The sequence below is a fragment of the Blennius ocellaris genome, assembly GCF_963422515.1.
Source record: "Blennius ocellaris genome assembly, chromosome: 22".
NCBI lineage: Eukaryota > Metazoa > Chordata > Actinopteri > Blenniiformes > Blenniidae > Blennius > Blennius ocellaris.
The window spans coordinates 15,210,089-15,230,390 of NC_137671.1; the positions used below are offsets into that span (position 1 = coordinate 15,210,089).

Sequence of the window (20,302 nt, forward strand, 5' to 3'; positions counted from 1 at the left end):
AATGCAGTAAAGTTGTTTAAACATTTTAAGCATTTTCATATATTTTTAAGAAAATTATAAAATAGCTAAAAAAAAAAAAAAGCTAAATTAATAATATGTATGAATACAGTAAAAATGGTTCAACTGAAATGATTAAAATTGCTAGTGCAGAGGATATTTTCTTTCCAGTCAAAGAGAAAAGGAAAACAAAAGAATGGGGGAAAGAAAAAAAGATGAAATATAACAAAAAGAACAAACACATAAAGAAGAAAAAAGAGAAAAGAAAAATGCAAAGTATTGTTGAAATGCAAAGCAGTTACAGTTAAATAGCTAATGTGGAAACTCCATGAAGAAAAAGGAAAATTCTCTGCAGGAACTAAAATTGTAATAAAAATGTATCTAAATTGTGCTGATTACACTTTAAGAATGTATTTTTTTGGTTTGTTTTTCTTCATTTAAGATAATTTGGAAAAGTTCAAAAGCAGTCTTGTAGTCGTAAAGGTTGGAGACCCTAGTGATAAATATTTCACCATATAGAAGTATAATGACATTGGTTTGGGAGATATTCAACAATTATTTCAGACAAAAACATGTTAAAAAAAATGTGCAAGAAAATTGTGCAAAAAGCTTTATTGAAACAATGGAGTTACTGCTTTATTATATTACGGGCTTTGTACAATATATTCTGTTTATACAATTTAAGAGGTCTTGTGTCTGTTCTTGTGATTTGATCATGAGTGAAACAAATTGAGGAATATTTTGGGTTCATATTGATTTTCTTCTATGTGGCCTGTCTACTACTATATAATATATCTAAATGTAAATGCATTTCATGGTGACGTTCACACACGTACAGCCCAGATGTCCGGGCCTGAGAGGAGCCGTCTGCTAACAGCCGATTCTCAGTCACAGCTTCATTGGTCAAACACGTTTTCTCCTGGAGTGGAGCATTCTGGCAGAGCAGTGGTGGCTCTTGTGAAATGACAAAGATGGAGATTAATTCAGCAAACGTGAGCATGGGGAAGTGAAAAGTGGGAAACGCAAATCCCTCGCAAGCACTAAAAAAAAAAACCTGGTCCGACAGACAAAAGGCAGTGTGTTTTGAATTGACTTATCATTGCCAAGAATAATAAGCGCGATATGAGAGCCGTTGATTACATCACGGCCCGGTCAAATTAATGCAGCTCACTAAAGCAAAGCACTTCATCACGTAGGACATAAATTCCCCGGCCGGACAGATTTACATTGATTGAGCACACTGAGATGAGCGAAACACACCCCTTTAGGTAATAAAGTGCCACAGTCAATCACCCATCAGACTCTGGTCGCAGCTGCATCCCTGCTATCGCCGCCTATCAGGCAGGTTCCTCCACAAGCTGTCCAGCAGGAGGTGGAGGAATCCAAACCTCAGGCAGACAGAGAAAACTCCAGGGACTGCAGGTTGAAGCTGCTGGGATTGATCTCCATTAGGACGGAGGAGCTCTCAAACAGTCATGCAGAAAACACTTGTCTGTCAGGTTCAAGTGTTATGAGCAGTTATTTTGATTAAGTGTATTTTATCATTGAGCTGCCACTTGAGGATAAACTAATTGCTCAAACATGTGGAGCTTAATGTGTGTTTTCCCACCGTCTCCTCTGCTTGTTCATGTGGAATTGTTGGTTTTTATCTCTTGAGGTGCACTGAGATGACTGTGTGGTATTTGTTATAAAAATATAAAATTCAATTTGCAAGCCCATAAAAATGAACAAAAGTTTGATCAATGTACTAACTTGGTTATCATCTCATCCTGGAAAAAAGATGCTATAATGGGAACAGATGCTGAACTCAGCTTTTTGGCTTTAAACATTGATTTGTAAATGTTCACATTGGCAAAGTGAATTAAAACTGTGCGTTCACAAGGTTATCCAAGGTGCTTTACAACTGCCTTGGACATCTAATATTAACCAACAAGCCACAGACTTCCCTGACGTGTATATGGTGTCTGACCTCTGCAGACACGCCTCGTAAATCAACAAACCACACTCACAGCGATAAACAGTCAATTTCACAGCATCAGTGGGGATTTTTCATGAGTCTGCAGCAGCCGTAATCTTTGAACTTGACATGAAATTACTTCTTTTCAATGTGTCTTTGCATCAGCCAAATGCTTTTAGGAAGTTGTGGCCTTAAAGGATGCATCTCATCTGGTTTGTGATTCACTATAGCAGCTGATAGTCACCATATCAATTATGAAATAATAAAGACTAGCTCTGGACTTTACCGCTTTTGACATCCTCAAAATGAGAGGGGCATCTCATTGGACAAATACTGTGAGACCATTGATATTCTAGGTTTTGCTGATCTTTATAAGAGGAAAAAAAGAAACAATTCCAAAATGAATAATTTTGTGAATACATGATGTGACGCAAATTAATTGGTGTATTTATGTCCATTGAGAGGGTGATAGTTTTTGCACCCAAATGGAAAGAACCTACATATATGTTTTGATATAGTTTTTGAATATATGTGACATATAAAATTGGCCATTTTCCTATATTATATGTACATATAGGTATCTATATATGTGATCACTTCCCAGAACTGAAAATAAGACAAAAACACGCAGCAACATATTACTTAAACACTTCATATCTCGGTTAATGACAAAAAAACTTTACATTCACTACCACTTCCTCACTTTATCCCTCAGGTGCAATACACAACATTAAGGACTTCACTGACAGTGGACTACCTCCTGCTGTACACGTGCTCCCAGCATGGAAGCTAAATGTGGCTGCTTTTGTATAACTGTACTTATTACTTTGGCTTATCGGGACCTGAGTCCAAATTTCGCATCATTTTCTTGATATGACAATAAAGAATCCTTGATCCTTGATCCTTGAAAAATACTTGATCGAATGTTTACTTAAAGATAAGTTCTTGTTCTAGCAACGCAAAGAAATATAGGCCAGATAACTTTTTGGAATTTCTAAGTTGATGGAACTCAATTATTTTATCAAGGTTTTACTGTTGGGTCTTACGGTGTATATCGGACGCTCAACAGAACAGATTGATGACATGTTAACTTCTATTAAACCCCCCTGTAATGTTTCCCGTGTCTCCCGCTCAGTGAAAGAGAAAAAGTTCTGGAAGGCACACGAGTGGAACATGTGGTTGTTTTAGTACAGCATACCAACATTGAAAGGGGTCTTACCTAAAAAAAATCTGAAGCACTGGTTTAAGTTGGTGAAGGGAGTTTCTCTGCTACTCGGTGAGACTATATCACCACTGCACATATCAGAATCTGAGGGGTTGCTAACAGAGTTTGTTCAGGAAATGGAGACCCTTTATGGGATCAATGTCACTTTCAATGTACATTTGTGCCTTCATCTGCCAAATACTGTGAGGAACTGGGGTCCCCTCTGGGCACAGTCTGCATTTGTGTTTGAGTCATACAATGGGATCCTTTTAGATATGATAAAGAGCAGCCAGGGTCTCTGCAGATAATGAAAACAGTTTGGCAACAGGTTGCATTTCTATCATTTTCCCAAAAAACCATGGTGGCAGCTTCTGATGATTACTTAGCTCTCTTAGAGTCTTTTTCAGTTGAGAAAAAAATACATTTTGGGGAGACATTTTCTCCCCAAATCCCAAAAGTTCAGCCATTTGTTTCAAGTCCTCACACTGAGACGGCTCATCTCCCGTTTTTAGTTTCCCAATATCAAAATTGAAAAACGAAAAGCAGATGGTTTCTGGTTTTTCGACATCAAAATGAAAATCGAAAGGCCAGAAGGTACATGGACCAGTTTTGATATCGGAAAACTAAAAGTCGAGTCTCTTCTTCGCTTGATGGGAGAGTAGACAAAGGCGCATTGCATTGCTGCCCCCTTCAGTCTGCCTGTGAGCAGAACCACACACCCCCACCCCATCCACTGACCATCGACCGCCCCTCCCGCCCAGTCCGCTGCCCCGGGAGTTTTGAACGCGGTCCGAGCTCTTTAAAGGATGGAGTCATTCGTTTTGTTTCATGGTGGTTAAAAGAGTTAGCCTGCGGGAGGAAAACGTGTCTGTGGAGAAGGTTTGCGGAATTTTTCAGGTGTATAAACATAATTTACTGTCATAGCAAAAGTTGGGATTCTGATGTTTGTGTGTGGGGGGAGGACATTACTGAATGATCTTTAGCTAGCATTGTTAGTTGGTTAACATTAAATGGGCGCGCTCTCCGTGGGGCTCATACTCAGATGCGGAGCAGCACTGGACCCCCCTGAAATCTGATTGGACCCCCCCAGGTGCCCCCCCAGATGATTGACATATCACAGCACCGTACGTCTTGTCGAAAAGAGCTTGTTGCATTTTGAAATCAGTGACGCCTATTGACTGCTAAGTCTCTCCTGTACAGTAGTTGACGCTATCTACCACAAAGAGATGTAATCCACTTTTATTAGGACAATAGAAGAATAATTAACGTTCTCGTTGCTGGATGATTTAAACTGAAACGGGAGACCAAGAAAGCAGGAAAAAGAAGAAGAGAAGAAGGATAAATGCCAGTCATAGACAGTGTCTAAAGTAAGTTTTACGGTGGTGTCCTAATGAGTCACTGTTTAAAATCACTTTTGTGTTCAGATAGGAGATCGTTTCGCTACAAGCCACAGGTATCAAGCTCACGTTAAGCAGCAACCCGAATTACATGTAACGTAACGTTACATGTCACTCAATGTCAACTTGTCTCTTCTTGTTTATCTATAGGCCTGTTTTTTATTCCTCAGTTCTGGTTATTTCTCATTTCTTTGCATATTTTATTCTCAGATGAAATACACAGATCTTGAAGATCCTGGGCAACTATATGATTCCTCATCAGGAAGTACTGATGAGTACCTTCCAGAAACGGATTCTGACAGCAACAGTGACAGTGATTCAAGCTTTTGTATTAATCCGAGACTGAAACAGCAGTCTTTGGATCACAATCTGGACATCTCTGGCTCTTTGACTCCCATTGTCTGCGACACCACCACACCAGATACAATGGCCTTTGACAGCTTTGACAGTGACAGGGATAGTCTGTCATCTGAAGCCCCCGATGTACAGGAGGAACTTTGTTCAAGTACAGACCTAAATGACAATATAGTTATTCAGGCATGTAAAAAGAAAAATGGGAAAAGAGTTTACGACAGGAGACATTATTGCTGGTACTGCTGTAAGCCTCAGGCTAAAATGGCAAGGCATCTTGAACGGGCACACACAGACAAACCTGATGTGGCTAAGGCTCTAAGTTTTCCAAAGGCTTCCAGGAAGAGACGAGAACACCTAAATTACATCCACAACAAAGGAAACTTTGCTCACAATGCTTCTGTTATGAAGTCAGGAAAGGGAGAACTGGTGCCATTTAGAAGACCTGCTAAAGAAGAACAGGGAAACGATTTCATGCATTGTGCATACTGTCAGGCACTTTATAGGAGAAAGGTCCTCTGGCGACATATGCGGACTTGTGAAGTTAAACCTGGAGCAGTCACCCCAAAACCAGGAAAGAACAGAGTTCAGTCCACGTGTGCTTATGCAATGCCCGTGCCGAAAAACGTGTCAAAGAGACTGTGGGGAGTAATCAGTGCCATGAAACCTGACTCAATCACAACGATCGTAAAAAATGACCAAGTCATCATTGACATTGGTCAGCACCTGTTAAACAAAGGAGGAGCATCACCTAAAAATCAACAGTGTGTCCGAGAAAAGATGAGGGAAATGGATAGGCTGGTTAACAATGCCCGGAGATGCACCAGCTTAAAAAAAATGGACGATTTTATTGATCCAAAAAAGTACATGGAGACCATCACAGCTGTGAAGGTTACATGTGGCTATGATAGTGAATCAACCAAATTCTTGATTCCCTCACTTGCCAACAAACTTGGGAATACCCTGGTTAAAGTAAGCAAATACTTAAAGGCTCATGGTCTTATCACTAACAATGAAGAGCTTGTGAGGAATGCCAGTGAATTTCAAGCAGTACATCAGGAAAAGTGGAATGCATTGATCTCTGCTTCAGCATTGAGGAACCTCAGGGAAGCCAAGTGGAACATGCCCACTCTCCTACCCTTTACTGAAGATGTTCAAAAATTGCACACTTTTCTCAATCAAGTGCATGACAACTTGTACAACTCACTCTCTGAAAATCCATCTACTAAAGCCTGGACAGAGCTGTCTAAGGTGTGTTTGACGGAGATGATACTTTTCAACCAGCGCAGAGAAGGAGAGGTGGCCAACATGCCTTTGTCTTCCTTTTTATCACGGGACGCCTCTGATCCACATGAGGATGTGGACTGGGCTCCCACTGAAGTTGAGAAAAAACCGTGCAGACATTTTTACAGGATTGTCACCAGGGGAAAACGTGGACGCCCGGTTCCAATCCTACTGACTCCAAAAATGTTGAGTGGGTTAGAACTTCTTGTAAAGCAGAGGGAGACTTGTGGTGTTCTAAAGGACAACAACTACATGTTTGCGAGACCAAGTGCCATGTCACACTTTCGGGGTTCAGACTCCCTTCGTAGATTTGCAGCGGAATGTGGTGCCAAGTCTCCAAAGTTGCTGACATCCACCAGACTGAGAAAACATGCAGCAACACTGTCAACAGTGCTCAACATGACAAACACTGAAATGGACCAACTGGCCAACTTCCTTGGACATGACATTAGAGTCCACCGTGACTTCTATCGACTCCCTGAAAAAACTCTACAGCTTGCCAAAATCAGTAAAGTGTTAATGGCTCTTGAGCAAGGAAGACTGGCGGAGTTTCATGGAAAGAATTTGGACGAAATTGGAATAGATCCAGATGGTGTGGTATTTCGTTGGACTACTTTTGTGTTTTTATTTTCCTTTCTGTTAAATTTTGTTGATAAACTGTTGGTCGACTGTTTGTGTGTAATTTCCACAGAAAATGTTGCGCGCTGGGATGATCGGGACAGGAGCACACAGGAGAGAAGCTGTTCATCTGCTGAAGATGGTATGTATTGTCAGTAAGTTCCTTCCAAAATACTACAGTTAGCATTTTCTTAATAATAATAAATGATACCATTTAATCAAAAATAGCTCACGAATACCTCTGACAGTCTCTTTGAAAGTGGGCTTTTTCTTGTCAAATATTCAACTCTAATGCTGTATTCTATAGTACATGTAAAGCAGAGACTGTACCTTTCAACAAATGTTTGATTTTGATTATATTTCATAGTAGAAGGAAGTGTCTCCTCTGCCAGTTCTGAGAGAAATGAAATGCCGCCACCCCCCAAGAGATGCAAAAAAGACAAAAAAAACATCAGAGGTCAGCCCTTCCTCCAAAGGTGAACTTGTCACACATTTCTCTTTTGGTATGATTATATAATGGCATCTACCACAGGTTGCATATGAGGTTTTGCAAAATGTCAATAAATTGTAGTGCCTATCAGTGCACAGGTGTTTAAGAAGTAAAGCATTTAGCCTGTCTTTACCTTAAAGTTACTCTGCCAGAAAACAGGCAAAAATTACATTAAAAAAAAAATTAATAGCCTGCTTTAATTGTTGATGTCCATTTCTAATATGTTAATAGCTTTCTGGAAGAAATTCGTCATTACGCTCATACAAACGGCATCACAGAAACTGCACATTTCTGAGGAATTGTTTGAACAAGATCCCATTTGTACACTCAATCTCTCCAGTGGCCTCATCTATAAAGGTTGCTTGCGCACAAAACGGATCCTGAAAGATCCACACACTTGTCCAGCAAACTTTGTGATCTAAAAAATTAAAGGTTTACGTGAAAATCTGTGCACCAGTACCTCAATTATTGTTGATATTTTGTCTTGAGCTGCTGAAACACCATCTTTCATATCCCAGAAACCCTTGCTGCAGGTTTCCCCAAGAGGATGTTAGTGAGATGAACAGAAAGGGTTTACAGTTTGATAGTTTGTTTGAAAACATATAAAATGTGGTTGGTTGATTTGGGAAACTGAAAGTTGGAAATGAGTGGTGATGGTCTTGTTTTGGTATATTCTCTGTGCAGAAGTGATATCTTTAATGGGAAATGTATATTAATGATCTTCAGGTAGAGTAACAAACAATTTATATCAGACAACCTCAGTGAAAAGATGGGTGAGAAAAATTATATATTTCGCACTCAAAACATTTTGCAAATATAAAAAACATTGACAGTGGTTTTGATAAGTGTTGAACCATATTGCAAAATTAATGACAATTTGCATTTGTAAGTTTATTAATACATACTGTCGTAAGAAAGGTGTTGGGAAGTGCAAGCACATTTCTTAATGTCACAGTGCTGTGTGGATGAATTAACAGATTTTTTGGTATAGTTTTATGTTTCTTGACTGTTCTGTAAAGTTACAAATCTGTTTTTCTGACCTTGTGAAGGTAAATCTACTCAAACGAAGAAAACACCCTGGCAGCAGACGGAGGTGCAAGCGGTGGAGAGACACATGAAGCAATTAATTTCTTCTTGCACTGTACCTGCGAAGAGTGACTGTGTGAAATGCTTAAATGTTGAACCAGAAGCTCTGAAGAACAGGGACTGGAAGAACCTCAAATTTTACATCCATAACCGCATTACAGCCTACAAAAAGGCTGTGCAACACAAATAATTGGATAATTTCAGTTTTGTAGTCCCGAAGTGACTATTTGAAAATTTTTATTTTCTTTTGTTCAGAAATTGTGTACTGCATTGTATTTATTGTTTGTAATGCATTGTATTTTTTTTCTGAAGTGGATATCTTTTAGGTTCATCAAGTTTTGTGTTCATGTAGATAATTCCAATAAAGCTCAGTTCTGCTTTGCAAAAGGGGAGATGAACCATTTTTAAATAATGCAATAATCTGAACATTTGCATGATACAGATGCATGTTATTTGTCATTATACACCAATATACATATTGTGGTTGCAAGGTCCCCACTAATCAAAGCGGAAGGTGTGTGAATTAGTCAATGATGTCCCCATCATCCATGCATATCCATTTCTTAATATGTCCCCATAGACCATGGTGAAAACATGGCTTCATCAATTCAGATATTTTGAGGGGTGTATAGGCTTACAAAATTTTTGTTCGTATACTTGATTTTTTTCAGACTTCTGGGACCTTTAGAAAGGGTGGTACTCACAAGTGATGGGAAAATATCCATGTCCCCATCTCAAACTTGCACCAGACTTTGTGTGTGTGTGTGTGTGTGTGTGTGTGTGTGTGTGTGTGTGTGTGTGTGTGTGTGTGTGTGTGTGTTTTCACCTTTTTTGTAAAAATGATTTTGTAAATAAATAAGCTGCAAATTATACACACAAATCTCATCTCCTGTGTGCTTAGTATGTACATTTCAACATTAAGAGACTCAAATTGCAATTCATTGATCGAGAAACAAATTCCTTGTCAGTCTGTGGACCCCCTGAAATAGCCTTGGCCACCCCAAGGATAAAAGTCTAGCTCCGCCACTGGAGCTGCGGGGGACAGAAATGCCCCTGAACCTTGGTTTGACACATGTTTCACTGCTGGTAATGACTGGGGGTTTTCACTGCAGTGGAGAATTGCCCGCCTGCAGGGGCAGAACTTTGGGGCAACTGGGGGGGAATCGTGCCTTCGACCTCAAACTGGGGTCAGGCTCTAGATTTAGTTTGGATTCCAATGCAGCGGGCTCGCACGCACGCACGCACGCACGCACGCACGCACGCACGCACGCACGCACGCACGCACGCACGCACGCACACACACACACACACACACACACACACACACACACACACACACACACACACACACACACACACACACACACACACACACACACACACACACACACACACACACACACACACACACCAATAAGCCATGACTTTATTCTTCAGCTGGCTGGAAGACAACGGTGGTTATCCAACAATAAAATATGAGCAAAGGCGCCAACTGGATCGGACTTGTTGGTCCATTCAATCCAAGAAATACTCAATTAGATTGAAAAATGTGGAAGTCGGAGGTCAAATCAGCAACTGGAGCAGCAAAAGGAAGCACATGGTCTGCAACAATCCTTGGTGGGCCACCAGGGAGGGGGCAGGGGTCCACAGTGATGTCATCACCATCAAGGTCTCCCACCAGAACATTGGCCAAAGCATCACACTGCAGCCACCGACTCGCCCTCTTCGAGCACCTTGTTCTCACATTGTGAGATGAACTCTTTCCTTTTCTTGGACCACTTCTGACAGACACTGATTAAATCCAAATGAAGAAAGACGTCAGAGGAACTGACCACCTGTTGTTTGACCTGGAGCTTTGAGACGTGCTCAGAACGTGCTGGAAAAACATCATTGAAAGATCTCAAACTGATCAGAGGAGCTGTGGTCCTCAAGATTCTCTGGTCCATTTCAAAAACGTCCTTAAATCCTCCACCTCGCCCATATTTCTGTTTCTAACACATCAACTTACAACTGAAACCACTTGCTGCCATAATAAATCCCAGCAACATGCAGATGGCATGATAAAGAGCAACCTGCCGGTGGTCCTAATGTTGTGGCTGATCGTTGGGATACCTTGCCGTAGTGCATGGTTGGTAGTAGATTGAGACGCTTTGAGGACAGATCATTCAATAGAAGTGAAATGTTAATTTGCACAAGCTGGTTTCTGTTCACACTCAGTTAACTTACAACCTGTAATTTGTCCTGTCTGCTTGTTCTCAAGACGACTCCTGTTAGAGCAGAACTAGAGCCGCTTGGTTCACTCAGATCTTTAAGGACGACTTTTTTTTAACTGGAGATAAAAATGTATTCTTATCTAATAGGTATGGGCATCTAATGTGAATCTAATTTGATATGTTTTCCATGTTTTCCAGGAGAGTCATTTTCACGACGAGATGTTTGGTTCTGCCAAAATATCAAAGTTGGTTTTTTTTTATCATATATACTCTCCACCACAGTAAAGAAAAACTTTTAAGTTTAAATGTCAAGGTTATTATGGCTCTATTTTACCGGTGCGGCCCACTCAAGATGAAATTGAGCTGATTGTGGCTCCTGAGTTTGACAAGTCTGGTCGAATCCCTCAAGGATGCAGCTTCCAACACTCACATGCCACAAGTTGGTTTTCTAGCGCCCTCTAGTGGAGGCAGCCTCTCATTGTTCAACACTTCCATTCGACACGAAGCAGGATCACATTTTCAAAATCCCAATACTTGTTGGCTTCCTGCCATTAGAATGCATTGGATTGTTAAAAAAACTCCTCTACAGTCACAACGTAATGCCTGCTTGTTTTGACTGATTCATTTTTTTTTTTTTGCTTTAAAGAGTTGCAGGGAGAATATTACAGAGAGAAGTAATATAACAGACATTGATGGGCTGATAAGCAGGCAGTGTAGGATGTTATGTTAAGGAGATAATAAAACATTTCCAAAAAGGTGTGGGAGGAAGTACGAGCTCATCCAACTGCATCCTTTCATTATCAGGTATTGAAAACGTATGTTTTGCTTCCATTTTATACAAAGAAAAGAAGATGGAAAATAATAAATAGACTTGTGCACTGCCATGCATTAATGCCTGCAAGCACCAATTTACTGTGAAGCCCCAATACATTGCTGAGATGCTGAGATGCTTGTATTCATACAGAAAAATCTCCCTCTTACACATGAGGACATGGGGAAAAGAAATAGACCAGTTATGTGGACGAGTCAACTTCAGTCTTTGTTTTTGTTGCACTTTAAAGGAGGGCTGTTTTGATTTTATGAGCATTTCTGTGCCTTTCTTGTTTATATTTACACTATTTTGTTACTCTTAAAAGAGATTGAGCCCAGTTTGAGTATATTATTTGACAAGTTATGGCCAGTTATTCATTCATTGACTGTTTACAACTAATGGACTGAAGATATGCCTCTTCCTTTTTTTTTTAATATTGTCTGTGGTGTTGTTGAGTTTGTTGTTGAGGTTTCTCTCTAACACTAAATAAATATGGCACTTTTTTGCATAATTTAAGTTGTTGTTCTCTTATTTTTCTCAGTGTGTACATTTGGAAAGCCATGTTTGATTCACATATGCATCCAGTGGGGCATCACGATAAAATTAGGCATAATGTGCTAATTCCACAGTAGGACATATTTTATGTTGTTGTTACCTAACAGTTTTGATGTAAAAAGCCAGCATATATCGGTATCGGTGATATCGGTATCGGTGATATCGGTATCGGAAATTAAGAGTTGGACAATATCGGAATATCGGATATCGGTAGAAAAGCCAATATCGAGCATCCCGAGTCCTTTTACAACAACTTAGAGTTAAAATGTTCAATTCACTTGTAGTTAGTTCTCTGCAAACGGTAAACATTGACAATAAATCTCCATGTGTGAGATTCTTCTTTCACTCCGCGACCTTCTGGTCAACATCTGAGTCTTTTATGCTAAAAACACTTCGAAGCTGAAGTGTGAGGAGACTGAATTAGAGGCGCCAACGTTCAGCTGTGCAGCACCTGTTTGACTTCCTCACCCCTCAACACACTGTTACACCCAAATAAAGAACGTTTCTGATCGACCCTTGTCTCAGGCTCGCACGTCTCAAACGGATAAACGGAGACACGTTGAATTCTTACTCACAATGACACAAATCTCAATTTATTTGGAAAAAAAACGAGGAAACACAAGAGTGAAAAATTCTACATAATAAGTGAAGCTGAACAGCTTTTAGAGAAGATTTAGGTTTAAAACAAAATACAAAGCTCGAAGAGAAAGAGAATTCAAACCTGACAAACTTAAACTGAATGATTGGGAATACAGTTAATCTCACTAGGGGAATAATCTATAATCTAGTCCCTGAAAGCTTTCGTCATGAGAATAGGAAATAAGCGTTAAATCGTCCAGCTGTAATCCGAATGCCACCGATGCTCATTTGCAGGAGCCAGACTTGCCTTTGGCCCCGCGGGGGGTCTTGGAGGCCTTGGAGCCCCTCTGGTGGTCGCTGACTCGGTTCCGCAGCACGTAGATCTCGTACTTCTGCCTCTTGAGCTTCTCGGCCAGCTCGAACTTCTCGGCGTGCAGCTGGTGGAGCCACTGCCAGAGTTCCTGCGCCTTCTCCGCCAGCTTCTCCTGGTTGAGGTGGTCGATGTTGAGCGGCTTCCTGCGCTCCATCAGCGCCTTCTTCTTCTCCTCGCGGGCCGTCAGCTTCTTGCCCTTCTTCTGGTCCACCTTCTGCAGGTAGCCGCCGAACGACTTGTTGGAGAAGATCTTCTTCTTCTTGGTCTCCTCCTCGGCGCGGAGCTTGGCCGCCTCCTCCTCGCGCCTCACCCGCTCCTCGGCCACCCGGGCCTGCCGCTCGCGCTCCTGCTCGGCCCGGACGCGCTGCTGCTCGGCCCGGTCAGAGCGGCGCCGCTCTATGCGGCTGCGCAGCTCCATCAGCTCCTCCTCCTCCTTCTGCCGGTTGGTGAAGTGCAGCTCGATCAGCGTCTGGAGGTCGTTGAAGTCCTTCTCCAGCCTCTTGCGGTGGAGGTCGTCGAAGTCCACCTTCTCGCCGTCGGGGAGCTTGGGAGGGGAGATGTTTGGCACGTACGTGGTCTTGGGACGAGGTTTGGACTCTCCTTCGTGCTCATGCTCCTCTCCCTTCTTCTTCTTCTCCTCCGCTTCCTCAACCTCTTCCTCCTCGTTCACATGTTGTTCTTCTCCCTCCTCCTCCTCATCCTCGTACTCCTCTTCATCCTCCTCGTCCTCGTACTCCTCCACAATGTCCTCAGTGTCTGACATGATGGCGCCTCACAGGGAGAAGAAGTGTCTGCCACACAGAAGGAGGGTTTTTAAAGGTTTGCCTCCGTCATGTGACCAGGCATCCACCACGCTGGAGACAGATGGAGTGCTCTATTTTCTCCTTCATCTAGTTTTGTCCGTCGTCCCCTAAACCCCCCCCACCCCGCTCTCCTCCTGCCTAACGCGACCCTCCTCATTCCTTTGTAAGGACAAGATGAGAGACTATTTCAGAGGCACAACAGATGCACACACACACTTGTGCTCGCCAGTCCCATAAAGCCACAAGTAGTAACCTCCAGGAGAAATTATGTGTGGACCTTTAAAGAGATCAGGGAAAGAAACGCCAAACAATTCAAGGGGGATTAAAGAGAAATGTTCCACAACTTCTCCACAGTGTGGAGTTATGAGGCGCTTAAAAAACGTCCATGAACGAAGCACGTTTCAATCTCTTCAGCACGTCAGAGCCAGTGTCGACTATAAGACGGCAAGTTTTGCAGCTGGCATATTTTCCAGAACGAGACATCAGTCAGAGGAACGTTGAGCCCGGGTAGCACCACGAGGGATTCATTTAAAGTCCCAGTGAAGCGCGCTTTAACTTGTAATAATGCTGCACAAAACTCCACACAGAGGACGCCACAGATTCTGACAGAGGATAAAATGTGGTCAATCCTAATTCAAGGATTAGTCCTTGAATTAGGATTGACCACATTTTATCCTCTGTCAGAATCTGTGGCGGCAGAAACTCTATGGTCCTATTTAAACAATAATCGGATATTAACAATACTTACATTGATTTTTAAGCATTTAAAAACTTCCTATACTGTTATGGTGGTTAGCGCCTCAAAGTAAAAATACCCCTGTTGGAGTACAGGCCTTTCTGTGCTGAGTTTGTCAGATCTGTCAAATTTGTGAGATTTGTGAGATTTGTCAAATCTGTGAGATTTGTCAGATTTGTCAAATCTGTGAGGTGGATGGATCATCTCGGCAAAGGAGACGCGCTCACGATCACACATTTAGACACATTTGTGAGAAATAGACCTTTTGTGAACATAGAAAAAGTCTTTGGTCTTTGAGTTCAGCTCAAGAACAATGTGAGCAAAAACGTGTTAATATTTAAAGTATATTGTCGTCTGCTTACACGTGTGAGTGTGGTTTCATTACAAAAACTAGAAGGGGCACTCGGTAGAATGCAAACCTTCTTCAGTGGCGCATTTGTCACCATGGAAACCAATGGATTATAAGCAATACACACCACGCCTTCCCTCATTTTTCATGGTCATTTGAATTGCTGAATTGTTTCCTATGTGCGCCCGGCTGGAGGAGAATGGAATGTGTCCACACAACGGAGTAAATATCTTCCCTATCCATGAGCTGTTTAATCGTATGGTCCTTGGATGATGACGAATCATTGCTGAAGATTTCACGCCAGTCAGGTGAATAGTATCTAAGAAAAGTTGATGAACTACATACATACATACATACATACCAGTGGCGATTGCTTTAAGACTGCAAACTGTCTTTGTTTTAATCAACTTGTGACAAACCTGGTGTCTATTTTTGGTGTGTGTGTGTTCTCGTTTTTCTATACCGGTGGGGACGTCAACCTGACTGCACACTCACCAGATGGGGACCTGATTCACCGGGTAGAAGCCTCCTAGAGCCGTAAAACTTGGAATAAAGGCACCTCATACAATTTCCTACATGTGTCCCTATGGGGTTATACACATGAAAAATTTGAAAGTGTGTGAAATTTGATGCGCTCCTAGTGGACACACACTGGTACTGCAGTCCTCACTGATTTGTTGTGTGTGTCACATTGTGCCACTCTCTACTCCCCCCCCTATGGGTCAAAGGTAGAATGACAGCTTGGTAATATAGCTTAAATTCAAGTTGTTTTTTAATCAATTATACCCCATTATAGACCAAAAAAATTTATTACATTCTTATTTTCATTTGACAAAGTCTTGGATTTTATCACTTTTTTTTAAATAATTGTAAATACACTACATCAATGGAATATATTGTACTATTATGACCCCTTTTTCAAACCATTAATTTCTGTTACCTCCAATTTCTACTACCACTACTAAAATTAACTGTTTCTATTTTGACTTTTTTTTTAATCTTATATTTAAGATATTTGATATTTGTAAGGACATGATTAATATGAATCATGAGTATACAGCATCAGGACACAAGTATTCAAATAAAAATTGATCCTTAGCTTTAAATTCCTCTAATACTTGTTAGTATGCATATATTCTTTACAAAAAAGGCAGTTATTTGATTGTTGAAGACAATTAAATGCTGATAAGAGACAAAAGGCAACACCCTTTGTGGTTAGACATGTGCTGATAATGATCCTTTTGTGAATCTTTAATCTGATCAAGGACACAATATTTGTTTGAAGCCAGCTTCCCAATAGCACAACTGACTTCATCAGGCCTGATAACCACATGATCATGGGGAACATCACCATCATCAGCTTTGACACAGTAAAAAAAAAAAAACAAGAAGGCGGTTGCTCGGCTAATCCCCCGCCGGAGGGCTTTATATTTTCTCACAAAGCCAGCTCTAAGGCAGCACACAAATGAGGAGAAATGTTTATATGAAAATACATGTATTGTGCAACCATGACGAGCAAACTTCAGACCCTACCAATCTTCAAGGTCAAGGTCAGGTCACTTGGTATGCTGGAGTTTATCCCTGGAGTGTGTATCATGTGTGTATAAAATTTCAAAGCCCTAGCTCAAAAACCTAGGCCTCCAGAGCCCAAAATGTGTTTTTAAGCACTTCGTGACCCCGTGACCTACTTAATATGCAAATTAGGTCAAGGTCACCATAGCATCCCTTCCCCCTCTGAGATGTATCCACATGTGAAGTTTGGTCACTGTGGGCCCAGGGGTTGCCGAGATATAGGTAGAAACATTCGAACGGACGGACGTACGGAGACTATTTCAAGATCCCCCTTCGGGGCCTATCAGCCACGGCGGGGGATAATTATAGAATGCGAGCGTGTTTCATTGAAAGTGAGACTAAATCTCATAGCCTATTGTCTCTGTACAATGACAACAAAGACCTTTTTAACTGTAAAAATAGCATAGACCTAGTCAAGATTTGTGTCGTATAACATGCGAAACATTGAAATTAATTTATTCAGTCACATTAAAGGGAAATTATTAACTTTACTGATTTGTGATAGAGGAAAGCCGGGCTTTAGACTCAACATGCCTCACTAACCCACTAAACTCACTTCATAGTACACCCCTCTGGTAACCTGGTTAAACCTGAGGTTGTTGATCTCAACACTCATGAGGTCGTCTTTGAAGTCTAATAACTGTCAAAAAGTATCAACACTCTAGATAATGGTTAGTTTATAGACCAGGACAGAATTTAATACATTTCTATCAGTTATTGTTGTTCTATAACTGTCAATCATATTGTTTGGTGATTGAAGTTTTAATGTGGTTAAAGTTGATTCTGTGTACAAAGTAGAGACTGTTGAATGGCCTGTATACTCTGATCAGCCTCAACGGTAAAACCAGTTAGGCATTTGGTGTATAACTAGTTTTGCTCAACTGTTTTTAAGCACTCTGCTATTTCAAATTTGGTGCAAAGGATTTCTTGATAGTAGACAACCTGCGCTTAATGTTGATTAGTTTGGATTCAGTGTTCAAGAACAGTAAGCTATTGTTGTACTTGATGCAGGTTCATCACAAAGGAGAAGGAAGTGGTCGTGGAAGGAGATCCAGGCAGTGGAGAATAGTTTGGATTCAGTGTTCAAGAACAGTAAGCTATTGTTGTACTTGATGCAGGTTCATCACAAAGGAGAAGGAAGTGGTCGTGGAAGGAGATCCAGGCAGTGGAGAAGACACTGAAGAGCTTCATACGTTCCAGGAGGGTCCCAGGCAAAGCAGACTGTGTGAGATGTATTGAGGAGTCTCCACAGGCTCTGCAGGACAGGAGCTGGATAGCAGTAAAGTTATGTATCAAAAGCCGAATTGCTGCTGCCAAAAGAGGCAGATAAGCTGTTGCTGCTCTGAATTTATTGAGTTAAAAAAGAGGTTTTCTATCATGTTCTGGCTAGATAGGCTTCAGGTTCTGCAGGACAGGAACTGGACAGCAGTAAAGTTCTACATCAAAAGCCGAATTGATGCTGCCACAAAAGAGGCAGATAAGCTGTTGCTGTGCTGAGTTTTCCGGGTTTTTTTGCACCTGAGTTAAATAAGAACGTAGGTATAGGTAAAATGCCCACCTTTTGTATTACGCTCTGGGATTTTATATTTGAGGGTTTTGGTTGAATAAACCACTTTTGTTACCACAGTTTTATGAAGTCATCGTTCAGCAATTTACAAATTCCAGTATTAATTGTTTACATATTAAAGTATATCTGTTGACTTTACTCAGGCCATATCACACTCAGTCGAGCTGTTGTACTGAGTATCAGCACTGGTGTGATTCAGCCATAGGCACAAAGCCGCATATCATCACACCAGTGCTGATATTCAGCGCAACAGCTCGACCTTGAGTGCGATATGGCTTTTATACAAAAGTTATTCAACTGCATTTTATTAGTTAACAGTAATTAGAGACAAGAGATTATGATTTGTTTGTTTACATAATCATTTATTTGGCTCCGCCAACACAAATAGTTAAGCAACTGGAAGGGAGACAAGGCTGTCACCAGGCTACACATAAACATTTCCTACACACAAGCTTGTTACTTGTGCACATTACCGCTACTTTGTATAATTTACATTTATCTGAATGTTTCCATTTATTGTGCACCAACTGAAATAAGAGTTGGCATATTGGTGACACGGTGGCATAATGTGCGTCTCTGATGAGTTAACAGCTCGATCAGACAGCACGTTGGCTCTATTGTTTCCAGCTCTCCATAGATGGTCTCCAGTAACTTTTTAGCGAGCTTTTAGACCTGCAAAATAGGTTTTGTTTAGATATCTATTTTATGTTCTGCGACACATTATCCATGAATCAAAATTGGCATGAAGTATCTCACCTATGCCCACTCACTGCCATGATCTCCCTTGAGTCCCGCATCAGATAGTCTCTATATGGCTGTCAGGCTGTGGTTGGTGTAAGACGTGTGTCCCTGCCTTCTTGCACATCCTGGGTAACATCTGTGACAGCTGATTTACTCCCAGGGAACGGTGATGTACCAGAAGGGGTTCCCCAGGGGTCGATCTTAGGCCCAATCCTTTTTAATTTATACATGCTGCCACTAGGGGATGTCATCAGGAGACACGGTGTCAGCTTCCACAGCTATGCTGACGACACACAGCTGTATGTGGCCATGTCTCCTGATGACACAAGGCCGATTGATGCCCTTTTTAACTGTATTTTAGATATCAAGTCATGGATGGCAGCAAATTTCCTCCAGCTCAACCAGGACAAAACAGAGATTTTAGTCGTAGGTCCTGAACACCAGAGAGAGAAACTTTTACCAAAACTGCTAGATTTTAACTCATCTTCATCTGTAAAGAACCTGGGCATAACTTTTGACTCTGAGCTTAATTTTATCTCACACATCAAAAATGTCACAAAGACTGGTTTTTATCATCCGAAGAATATAGCCAGAGTCCGCCCATTTCTCTCTCAGGCAAACGCGGAGGTGCTAATGCATGCTTTTATCTCCTGTCGAATTGACTATTGTAACGCCCTGCTCTCTGGTCTCCCCAAGAAAACTTTAGCACCACTACAACTCCTACAAAACTCTGCCGCACGAGTGCTGACGAGGACCAGAGGGCGGGCCCACATCACGCCTATTTTAAAAATGCTGCATTGGCTCCCCGTTCGCTTCAGGATCGATTTTAAGGTTCTTTTACTAGTTTTTAAGTGTCTTAATGGTTTTGCACCCTCATATTTATCCGAACTACTTTTATCATATCAACCCTCGCGGGCCCTGAGGTCCTCCGGCACCGGCCTTTTAATTGTCCCTCAAACGAGGACCAAGACTCACGGGGAGGCTGCGTTCAGCTCCTATGGCCCCCGTTTGTGGAACAGCCTGCCGGGGAACCTCAGGGCTGCAGAGTCCATTGAGGTTTTTAAAAAAGGGTTAAAAACTCACCTTTTTAATCAGGCTTTTAACTGATTTTATACATGTACGTGTGTATATAATTATGTATTTGATCAATGTATTTATCTACTTCTATTTATTTATTTCAGATAATTGTCTAATTTTCTTTTTTATCTCCAGTGGTTCCTCTAGGGGGCGCTACACTGGTGGTGGCCGGTTTTGCCGCTGGTGGAGCCGTCCCATGGGTTTCCCTGCCCAGGCACCTGGCAGGTCCCCCGCATATGCGGTGGGATTGGCTTGTCTGCCCAGTTGGGGGGGGATCTGTGGGGCGGCGCCCCGTGTGGTCGGAAGTTGTGCCGCCCCCAGTGTGGACAGCCCAAATATGTCCCTTTCCTCACCTTAGTCCTCAGTGTCCTGCCATGTCTCCATATCACTAGGCATGTCTTCACCTACAGTGTGTGTCTGCATGTGTGCATGTGTGTTCACCTGCTTTTTATTCATCTATTTTATCTTTGCACTGTTTTTAATTCTTGTGGAAGCACTTTGTGTTGCTTAATGTATAAAAAGTGCTATAGAAATAAAGATTG

The 20,302-nt window shown here is 41.6% G+C and overlaps 1 protein-coding gene across 1 annotated transcript; it reads right to left on the bottom strand.

Moving 5' to 3' along the window:
- Positions 1-12,826: 12,826 nt before the first annotated feature.
- On the bottom strand, positions 12,827-13,678 carry LOC308146517 (troponin T, fast skeletal muscle isoforms-like; the record flags this gene model as incomplete). The annotated part of the gene is made up of 1 exon (XM_080518390.1): positions 12,827-13,678. The coding sequence occupies one exon, from the start codon at positions 13,676-13,678 to the stop codon at positions 12,827-12,829; it is 852 nt and encodes a 283-aa protein (XP_080374516.1).
- Positions 13,679-20,302: the final 6,624 nt, after the last annotated feature.